This window comes from Lissotriton helveticus, chromosome 9 (assembly GCF_964261635.1).
Source record: "Lissotriton helveticus chromosome 9, aLisHel1.1, whole genome shotgun sequence".
In the NCBI taxonomy this organism is placed as follows: Eukaryota; Metazoa; Chordata; class Amphibia; order Caudata; family Salamandridae; genus Lissotriton; species Lissotriton helveticus.
Window position 1 is genome coordinate 532979492 of NC_136070.1, and position 11579 is coordinate 532991070.

The 11579-nt window shown below is 41.0% G+C and overlaps 1 protein-coding gene across 1 annotated transcript in view; it reads right to left on the bottom strand.

Moving 5' to 3' along the window:
• The window catches only part of RAB4B (RAB4B, member RAS oncogene family), a 222034-nt gene extending 211525 nt beyond the window's left edge, over positions 1-10509 (bottom strand). The window contains exon 1 of the mRNA XM_078660396.1: positions 10327-10509. Within this exon, the coding sequence (XP_078516522.1) occupies positions 10327-10342 (16 nt within the window). The 5' untranslated portion in view covers positions 10343-10509. The remainder of the gene's footprint in view (positions 1-10326) is intronic.
• Positions 10510-11579: the final 1070 nt, after the last annotated feature.

Below are 11579 nucleotides of genomic sequence, written 5' to 3' on the forward strand. Positions count from 1 at the left end.
AAATAGATTAAAGAGTAGAGGTGCTAACACATCCCTGTTGAACGCTTTTTTCTATCAGAAATGTGTTGCTACATTCCCCAGCTGGTCCGCACCCAACCTTAGTTGTGTTGTCTGTATGTAGGCCCATTATTATATGTAAATTAGTACCCTCTACTCCCTGCATAGCCAACTTTTTCCATAGCCTTGTCTGATCAACAAGATTGAACACTGACTTCAGGTTAATAAATGTTAGGTACAATGAAGCTCTTTTTATTTCAATGTATTTATGGCTTATCATTTATAGCTATACAATTTTGTCAACTGTTCCCAACCTAGGCCTGAAGCAAGCTCAGTTAAAATGTTTTCTTTATCCACTCAACTGAGCCAAGAATTTTACCTGCACCATCAAGAAAGGAAATGGGGGAATAGTTGGAAGGGCAGTTACGATTTTCTTTTTATAACTAGGTACAAGAACTGCTGATGGCCATGAATGGGGAATATTATTACTGGCTATGGAGCCATTAAATTACCTTGGTAAGTACCATAACTCACCGGTGATGATCTCCTTAGAAGAGATCTGTAGGTAGCATATCCGTACCTGGGGCTTTACATTCTTTCATACTGGCCAACACCCTTTCCACTTCTGGTACTAAGATACCTGTGAAGGGATAACTTGAGTACTGTTTCTACACAATATAGACTATAAGTTACTTAAATTGGAGTTGTCACACCTATAAAGTTCACTAAAGTGGTAAATGCACTCCATTGGGCCTATATGGCATTCTAGCTTATTTGTCTTTCCCCTCTCTACCCTTGAAACAAAGTTCCAAAATCCCTTGGTATTCTTTACAAATGCTGATTCCTTCAGTTCAGCCAACTGAGCATTCTGTGCTGCTTGCTTAACAAATATTTATATTCTATCTTATAGACTTGCAAAAGCCCTTCACTGGCTCATCATTATGATTTAACTTAAGAGCCTGCGAGACTTTAAGTTTCATGGTATAGCATTCGCTATCATAATAGCTGAGGCAGTTGTGGGCACTCGAAATTCCATTCGCTGCTAGTTCTGGTTTCGACCACAGCAGTTTCAATTTGTGGACCATTAAATCATACGTATACACTACACCAAAACTGGCATAATCTCAGGCTTTAAGAAAACTAGCCGATAATAGCATTATATATAGGGGGGGGGGGATTTCCTTAAGATATTTCCCTCTATTGTATGCACTTTCTATTATTATGGGGGAGAATCTCAGGCCCATACTCCAGTCTATGTTCTTGCTCATACTCTTACCCACATTCCAATTAATTGTGATCTTTGTTCTCATTCAGAGGGGATCCTGGTCGCTCTCCACCCACTTCACAACTGTCATATCATCCACATTTCTCCATTCTATATTAACTAAAATATAATCAGAGAAACTCTTTTACCATTATTATAGGTCATATTGACGGACTGTCGGAGAGGGTGCATCCAATCAGAAAACTCAACTGAAAATTTAAAAAGTGCTCCCCTTTCTTGGATACTTTTCCTAGTTGAATATCCGGATATGGAACACCTAGCCAATAATCATCAGCCAGTGCTGCTTCGTTAAGAATTTCATCAGTCGGTTGAGTGTTAAAATCCCCACAAATCAGTACCACATGGGTACCCAACTTGGCTCTCTGTCACTTATGCTTACTACATATTCAACACAATCCCCCCAAAATCGCCAGGACATCGGGTGACCAACCAGAGGGAATATATACACATTTACAATAATCGACAAAAACTTCTTTAGCAGGCATTATTAGCCTTACATGCAGTACATTACGGTTAAGGGAATTTCTACCTCACGATTTCAATCAATCGATCCATCCATCCATCAGTAGATCTGTAGGCGCTGGCAGGGTCCAGCGAGTTTAACTCAGACGTTGTGAGACCCCAAACTGGTTGACCACTATCCAACCGCTTAGCTGGTTCCATGTACCCCAAAAACCCACTTACAGGTTTTTCTGACAAAGACGAGGTTTTCTGGAAACAACATACTGCATATTTGTTTCTGAATTCTAGACAATACCTGTCCTCCTCTCTACTAGCCAAAACCTTCCACGTTCCATGACAAAATGTCCAAATAATCCTCTTTCGACATTGTTGTCCTACCACCAGTCTCTTGGAATACGTCCTTTGTACTATCAGAAGTTATGTGGTTCCAGTTAAATTCATCAGACAGATGATCAATGTTATTCCTGCTCTAACTTGCCAGAGCTAAGGCGAGTAAGGACCAGTCCTGGCTTTCTTCCTGGTCATCAACTTTTCCTGTAGTCAGTAGTTTTATTAACCATGCATAATCATTTTCTGTAATGTGTAAATTTAAGAACTTAGCTTTGCTTGGGCTCTGGTGATTATTTGGGCCACGATTTTTTTAATAGACCAGAGTCCCATTGTGAAGGTAGCGTAGGAGCCTCCTTCAATGAAGGATTATGTACCTGCAAGGTATTCTCTTTGAACGTTGGTTGATGGAATGACATCTATCCCCATAAGATGAAAGTCATGTTGATGATTCAGGACAAGCCTACTTATGCTAGATGTTACAAACTCCTGATGAGTAGTTCGGCAGATCCTAGCATCGTAAGTTCCTGATTGACTCACTAGGGTTACTCTCTTTATGCCCTGAAATGTTACTACCCTCAATTCCAGGATTGGGTATAGAAGGGTCAGGAGCCTGGACCAGTTTAAGGGGGTTGTGGCACTAAAATCAGGTAATAGAACGAATTCACGATAGCTGGTTAAAATGCCCGTTTATCTTAGGTCCACCTTCTCGGCATCAGACTTTGCATTCGCTCCAGAAGGCTCAGTATTTGTAATTAAAGGCCCAGGTTTTACTTTATCATAGAAAAAGCATTGGCATAGCCAATAGACCTCGCCTTTGGGGCCTTATAAGTGTTTAGTTATGCAGCACGGTATCCTTGGTGCAACAACATCAAGTGTTGCATGGCTAAACACTTATAGGGTCTCAAAGTTGAGACCTATTGGCTATGCCAATGCTTGTTTAACCATGTTGTACAGCAGCAGGCTGCTGTGCAGCATGGCTGAAAGTGAAGGAAAAAGAAAAAACACTAAAAACGCAGTCAACACTGGCAGAATGCATAACATGGCAAAATAAGATAGACAAAGCCGAATAGCTCTACCCTTTGGCTTTGTTAATGTTTTTAATGCCAAAAACTTAAATAAACAAAGTTAAAAAAAAACACCATGACAATGCCAGCGCTAACCGCATTATAGCAACTTTCTTGTGTTTTTTACTATTCGCCATGGGTTGTAAGACTATAGTCTTTACCAAGGCATGTATGGTAAAGGCATGTGTGTGATAAAGGCACATGCATGGTAAAGATGTGTGATAAAGGCACTGCATGTTAATGCCTGGGTTGTAAAGGTAGTTTCCCTCCACATTCATGCTGCACAGCAGCCGCACTGTTGTAAAACAAGTAAAAAACAACATTGAAAAAGCCAATCCTGCATAGGCGAGTCCAATTGGATTTGCAAATGCTTGTAACATAAAATACAACTGTCTGGGCAAAGATTCCCCAGCGTTGGTGACAATTTTACACCCAATTATAGCAATAAGGAACTGAAAGGAGGTCAGCCAATCTCTGCAAAGGGCCTTCCACTTTGTGCAACACGTATTGCTGCGGTTTTACTAACTTTGGTCAATTTGAGCCGAAAACCTTTCCTTTTTTGTTACAAATCTGCAAATTATGCATTAGATGATGGATTATGTGGCAAATGCAGGGAATCCTTAATTATGCAGAAAATGCTGCAACTGCTAAATCGCATAATCCAGTGGCTCTGCTCTGAGCCAACTGTCTAATGTACAAACAAGCTGACTATTTCGCTTATATTTCTCTGCTTTACTCCATGCTTAAGCGAAGCCACAAATTTGCCATGTGTTTTGCGCATCCTCTGAACTTATCGCACATCTCACCAACGTTTTCCACATAGACCTCCCTATAAACCCACACTCTACCTACCTTGCACAACAACCAAAGCAATCACATGCCTGACCATGTCAAGGATATGCAGGGATATAGACATTTTACAATAAAATTGTTGCCCCCTGTTGTATGGTATATGATAGATTGGTTATTTATGTAGCGCTTCCTAACGCTAACGAGGTGCTGAAGCAGTTGGCGACGAGTAGCACGCTACTTCTAAGTGTTACTGATCAGATCATTCATAATTGCCACAAATTGTCATGCTTCGTACCAGATTCATCATGTGATGTCACTTGCGGTGCCAAAGAAAACTGCACGACTTGTGCTGCTGGATAGTCAAATGTTTGGTTACTAGCAAGCAAACAACCACTGCCCTGGGATTCCTGGGTCACTCAGGACCCAGTGCCTGGTCTATTTACTACCAGGACGCACCGCTGGGCAACAGCAGCACTTCTCAGCCATACCCACATTAGGGGGCATTAATACACTGTGAATAAGTCTAAGGCCGTGCGAAGCCAAAACAGCGGTGTTTGCGTTGTTTTAAATAAATGACAATAATGAATGTTATGCCTTTACACATTTTAATACAGGACAGTTTAGAGAAATACCCTCTTTATGCACCATGTGCTCTTGTATAGTATATTAAAACACAGGGTATCCTTTGTGTAACAGCTTCCCAACCATGTGAAATGTACCCCATAACCTTGCCCCTCCACCACCCTCCATGTCCCATTCGCCATGGGACAAGTCTGTGCTTTTCATGATTCTGTTCCTCTTCTCGGTTTATAAAAAAACAAATTAAATTGAGCTTCAAGGCACTGTCTCTCGCCTGGTCTTACAATAGAACAATCTGAATTATGAAGCTTTGGGGCTCATAGCAGTTTGTTCTGTTAATTGTTCCTGTTAAGTCACGAGCAGGGTGGAGCTGGGGTGGGGGGAATGGAAAATCTCCCTTTAAGAGCAAATATTTCAATCCTGGGAGCAATCTCAGTTGCATTAGATATGGCAAAGGGTGCATGTGTGTGATAGAGACGGGGCTCGCGAACAGACGGAGCACACCAGGATGGACAAGCTAGGGCCTGGGAGACTGCTGAAGTCATCGTACCAGAGACGGGATGGGCTGCCTCGATGGATTTGATGAGGGTAGGTTAGTGTCTGGGGATGAACAGATGGATGAATGGATAGATAAAGTCAAAGAGGGGTGGGTGGGGGCCTGAGGCGAATGGACAAACAGGGTGGTGAATAGATGAGTTTGCTTGGTAGGGTTTGGGTAGATGGATATATAAATGGGTTGGTTGGAGTAACCTGGGATGGAGGAATAGATCTATGCAGGGAGTGCACAGCAATAAATGGATCTGGGGTGGTTTTCAAGTGGGTGGGTTAAGGAATGTAAGAATCTATGGGTGAATGGATGGATGACTAACGTGAGGTGAATTGATGAGTTGGTTGTTTGAATTGGGTTGGAAAATAGATGAATGTGGAGAGAGGTTGGATGATGAATAGATGAGTAGTGGATGGATTTGAGTGGGTTGGTATGATGGGTCAGTGGATGGTGTGGATGGACGTATGGGTGAACTGATAGAATACTAGATTGACTGTTCAGACAAGGACGTTCTCCACCCTTTGATGCAAGGCTATTTCTGTATGTTCCAAGTTTCCTGGTACTTTTAATGAAATACTGCAATACTGCTGTCATGGAGTTTATTGCAAAGCGTCTATTTCAACATTTGCTAGTACAAACGCAAAGGTACATGAAGGGAAGAGGAGATGTGTGTACTACTCCATCTAGCTTCCTCATACTAAAATTGTTGAACCATATTTGAAAGGCAATGTGGGCATATTAGACCAAACCTCCCATTATAACAAATATGAAATGCATAAGAACCCCTCATGCATACAGTACATGCTCCTTCCTTTCCACACAACATGCTTCATAGGTCTGAGGCACCAATTGCTTTTGTTAAGAAGTGGATGTCACCTTGTTACTTCGAGAGCCCTGCACTTTTATTATGTACATGGTTGTAAAAGTGAATGGGGAAAGGATGTGGTGTTATGGCCAGAGCTTAAAGCTTGGGAAGTGGAAAAGTATGTTTGAGTCTCGGCATCTGCTCAATCTTCTGTGATTCTGGGCAATACCCCTTAATCTTCCTTTGCTTAAATTTGAATGTCTCCTTGTGCAACGTATCTGGTGCTCATGGAAAGTGCTCGATTTCACACTGTGTATAACAGCCAAAAAATGCTACAGCTAATCTTTGCTACTTTGACAATGGCAAGTCCTAAAAAAAGTACTTCAATCCAAGCGCACAATGTGAACATGTGTAGTGTGTCTGGTGTTCATGTAAAGCGCCCTCATACATTCCAGTCATATTCGCACTTTTTAAAAAGAAGAAATAGTGCTTCAATCAAAACGGACGGACACTAATCAACGTAAATCAATCTATACTTCGGTCATGTGTCACACACAAACAAGTAAGTGATTCTGGAAGTGATGGCCCTGCACGTGCTGTCGAATTATAAGTCAGCGAAGAGTGATAAAGTTGCCAGAAAATGGTAAATAATGGCTGCCTGGAACAGGGGTGTGGAATTTATTAAAATATCTACTTGTCCATGGGGCAGGTTGCATCATAAATCTACTTGTCCTGTAACAAAATCCACTTGTCCCTTTGGTGCCATGTAGTGCGGCGACAAATTATGGCAGCAATCTCATTATATAAGAGCTCTTAAATAGCCTCTCTGATTATGCCACGGCTCATACCATGGTAGTGTTGGAATACTAGCAATCCCTTTACGTTGCCATGTTTCGGCAGATCTACATACTGGGACTGAAGGTAATGCTAAGCAATAGATTCAGGGTCGGAATGCCCTTTTGAGTCTGTGCAAACCTACTAGCCTGCATGTTAAAGGGTTTTCAACAACTCTTCTCTAATCTTTTCCCATACTGAGAAATGTACTCCTGATCATGGCAGATGCAAACCTTCTTCCAGAGTTAGAAAAAATGTGGTTGGAGAGAAAATGAATTTGCAAACTCTCAGATGTTCGAATGAGCAAATCTACACATGCACATATTGCTCATGGTAAAATGCAGTTCACAAATATTTTCTAGGAGTAAATTTCTTGTCCTACTTCTGTAGATTCATGTAAACCATATAGCTAAACTTAATGCAAACAAATAGCAAGGGTGCACTTTTGAGACTTTCTTTAATAATTGGGCCCCTAATTTTGTCTGGCTGTACCCATGACCTTTTGGGTTCATATATATTCTTCTTCTTCTTCTTCTTCTTTTCTCTCTCTCTCTCTCTGAGTAACAGCATTCTGCTCTTTCACAAGGAGTATATCGGCACACAACATAGTTTTGTTCAGTGCCAATAACTAATTTGGCAGTGTGTGCTTTTTGAGACCAGAAAATGTTTTGCTTTTGACAATGTTTGTTATAATGATGAGGGCCCGGCAGCTCTCGCATCAATAAGGTTTTACAAAAACCATGCCAAAACAAGTCACGTACTGCTAAAACATTGATCAGCAATTTCAGACCTACTGGCTTTGCCAATGCTTGTTTGATTTTATGTTTTCCATAGTCTTATTGATACTGGATACTCTAATATTCCAATATGAATATCGTTGGGAAATCCTAGCATGCATCAACACATTTTACTAAATGATGCTGCAAAGAAATGGAACCTGAAATTTTAGAGTAGTTTAGCAAAATGTTTTTTCCCTATTTTCATTTAGGAACATTTTATATTGAAAGCTAAGAATCATTAATCTTGCTTTCAAGCTTCTGAAAATATTTGCATCTAATCATAGAGCTTTCTGGGAGCATTATGCATAGCCTCATATTGCTAAACTCTGAAACCGTGTGTATACATTTTTATACTGGAACCACTGTCAGTAGTGCAGTCAGAATTTACTTAGAGCGTTCACCCTAATAAAGGCTTTAAGTTAATGAACCATGAATACAAATTTGAACATCATTAACATATGCACACAAATAACTTAACTGCAGGCAGTGCCCTTCCCTGACCTTTAATGTGGTACTGCAAACTGGCAGCCAAAGGGTTTGTGCTGCAGGGGGCTTGACCTTCTTGTCCCAAGGAAGAAATAGACTGTAAAACTTGTTGCCCTTGACCCCAAACAATATGTCCTGGGCGTCGGGCTATAGTAATTCCACATCCCTGCTGTAAGCTCAGCCTAAACAAGCATTGGCAGAGCGCGTGCGTATGTGCGCACACTGTCTGCTCTTTTTCCAAGCACACACTTGTGCTTGTGGCGCGCCGCTGTGCACCACCGCAAGCTGTATGCCGCCACAAGCACAAGTATGTGCTTGGAAAAAGAGCTGTATGACAGGTAAAGGTCTCCTATGCAGCACATGCGCGCTGCGTAGGCGAGATCTAAAAAAAAGGGGTGCAAATGGGTGTTAATAAGCACAATTTCTCAGCTCTACCTGCCAGTATATCTGTATAATGTTCTACGTTGACTGCATCGTCTGCAGCGCTCACATTCATAACTTTAATTTTATCTGGAGGGTCTTTAGATGGCATCTTTCTTTTCACCCTTTTGTATAGCCAATTCTTTCTCTGTGCTTTTCCCCCCATGCTTCTTCAACTTTAAGTCTTTCCCGTATCCTTTTCACTTTTTTGCTTAACAGTGTCTCTGTTCTCCACTGCTCACCAAAGTAACCAAGTTTAAAATTAAATCATTTGTGGTGGGAGGGGGAAACAGGAGTGATTCTAGAAAGGCAAACTAACGTCAGACACTTCTACGGTACTGTATTGTAATTTAATTTATATAGTGCTTACTACCTCTGACGAGGAGTTGAAGTGCTTTTTTGACGAGTAGCACGCTACTCCAAAACCCATAAAGGATTAGTGGTGAATTAGTATAGTGGAAATATGAAAGTAAATTGAGTGGTGGATATGTTAGTCAGTTATTTGGATTGAGAAGGATAGTGGAGGGAAAAAGGTTTGAATTTATAGCGCTTGCTACCCTTGATGGGGTATCGAAGCGCTTCTTCTGCACCCATAAAGGATTAGTGGTGAATTAGTATAGTGAAAATATGAAAGTAATTTGAGTGGTGGATATGTCAGTCACATTATTTGGATTGAGAAGGATTGAGGAGGGATAGAGAAAGGAAAAAAGGTTTGATTTCGCACATCGTTTGCTACTCCTGATGAGGGGTTGAATTGTTTTTCCCCACGAGTAGCATGCTACTCTGGAACCTACACAGTGTTAGTGGTGTATTACTAATTGTATCCTTTACTACAAAGTACATTATGACAACTCTTAGATTTCTGTTATATTATCATCTGAAAAACTTCCCTTATTACAATGTCTAGTTGCATTATCTACATCTCGTCTTGTTATTCATAGCTCTTTAATCTTTAGTTGGTGACCGTACTGTGACAACCACCATTTTTTGTATTGATCTCTCCCCCTCCGATGCACTGTTTACGTATTTTTCATGCTGTATTTTTATTATCTCTTGTTTGATTCCTTACTGCCTGCCTACTATGTAATGCAATTTCCTTCTGTTTTTTACAGTGTGTATGTAAAGCGCTCTGATACCTACGGGTCAAGCTAGCGTTAAAAAAAACTTTAAAAAATAAAATAAAAATGTACACACACTAAAACTTGGTACTCTGGAAGACAACTGTTTTGGAAAATAAACGTGAATCCCCATGTCAATCAGCAGCTTCTCTCTGGACTCTTGCCATTCAAATTATGAGAGCCTAATTAGTAATCTAATCAAACTGTGTCTAGAAAACCAGAGATAACTGCACAACCTTATTATACACCGAATGTTGTCTTACTGTTTTACGGAAACCAACAACCACATCCATCAAGTCTTTATTTCATGCACTGTAATCTGTATTTCCTGAGTGGGAAACGTAGAAAAGGTTAATCTCAAAGAGAAGGATTATCTCACCAGGGACATAACAGTCGTGTAGCTATAAAAGCAGCCTCAAAGACAGCGGAGCAGTTGTCCAGCCCAGATGTGCATTCTGGAACAGCTGTTCCCTTAGAAATACATGCCATGCACATTGCCTGCAGTAGTGTTGTCAGAAAGGACCTCTAAAGCACAGAGAAGAAGTACTTGTATTATATTTGCAAAGCCATGGCAGCGGGGCAACAGTAACACGTTTAGAAATGCGCTGCATCGAAACAGATGTTTTATAAATGTCCAACACAGCACATATAGTAGGCGAGGCTGTCAGCTAATAAGGTGGGCTTAGCAGGTGGGGCATGATAGCATCACTGTAAACAACAGAGCAAAACCAATATGGACAGTGACGCTGTCAGATAGAAATAGGGGCTAAAGCTCTACACTCCTGTCCTGGATTTCATTTCGCACAGGGACCAGGCAGATCCTCTTACCGTAGGTCTCGGACATGATCTCTCCGAGCCGGTTCAACACAACGGATTCTCTCTACACCCAGGTCAATTCGGCCGCAGGGAGTGAAGGCAATCCAACATGGCGGTCCCGGCCTTCCCACCGCAGCTTCCTGCGCATATACGTCAACGCGCTGCGGAGTAATGCAGGACACGCCTTCCTGAAAACTATCTAGTGAGTTTGGGGGAGGGTAAAAGAGAAAGAAAGCGAGAGAGAGCGTTCAAGCATAGTTTACAGACTGACACGTTCTCCGTATCATTTCTACTTCCCAAGGCTCGGGCTCACGCTTTGAGTTTACGAGATATGGGGCACTCCAACATGGCCACCGCACTATCGCAATCACAAGCGCATTCGAAACGATGTATGACTCGTTCTGTAAGCAAACGAGCGTCCACACTGCAACAGAACAAGCTCACCTACTTTAAATTGATTAACGGGTTGTAAACTATTTTCGTCTTTACCAGTTAAACTTTATGTGGCCAAAAACTGCTAAATCTAACCAGTCATTAGTTCGTATCATGCTCAACTAAAATTGGGTACCACTACACACTGATCAAACTCTTTACTGTATCTTCTTCAAGTTTTATGTTTACTTCGTTAGGGAAAGCTTTAAAACATGAATACGCACAGTGACAGTCGCGTCTCTTCTGCGACGTGATGCTTATCTTCAGGATAAAAGTTCCAACCAAGAACTAGAATACTATCACAAAATAAAGGACTGGCAAAGGCAGGTGCCATGCTTCAAAGGGTCGGAGTGAAGACATTTACTAATAAACTAATTCACAGAGGCTCTAAATGTGTACGTTTATTTACTGAACCTTTTTGGAAATATTGATGCAGAATAACGAAAAATATAAATTAAAAGAGGAAGGACTGGCGGGAGACAGATTCCACTTTTGAGTGGGCATGCGCAATATGCTGTCCTGTTACTAAAATATTTGGATGACATGCCATTTTTTTTTTATTTTTTTATTTAATGCGATTTTATATAGCGCGAACTTTACCCGAAGTTGTCAGAGCGCTTTACATAAGAACCAGTTGCAAAACATAAGGATTTAGGATTACATGCGTTATAAAAGATGCAAACAAAAAAAATGCAAATGTGCAAGATGTAAAGTAACACAAGGAAGAGATACAAACAGAAAGAAAAATTGCAAATGTACAAGTAGTAAAGTCACTCAAGGAAGAGATACAAATGGATATACTCTAAGAGTCACATAGGAATGGTAGAGAGTAC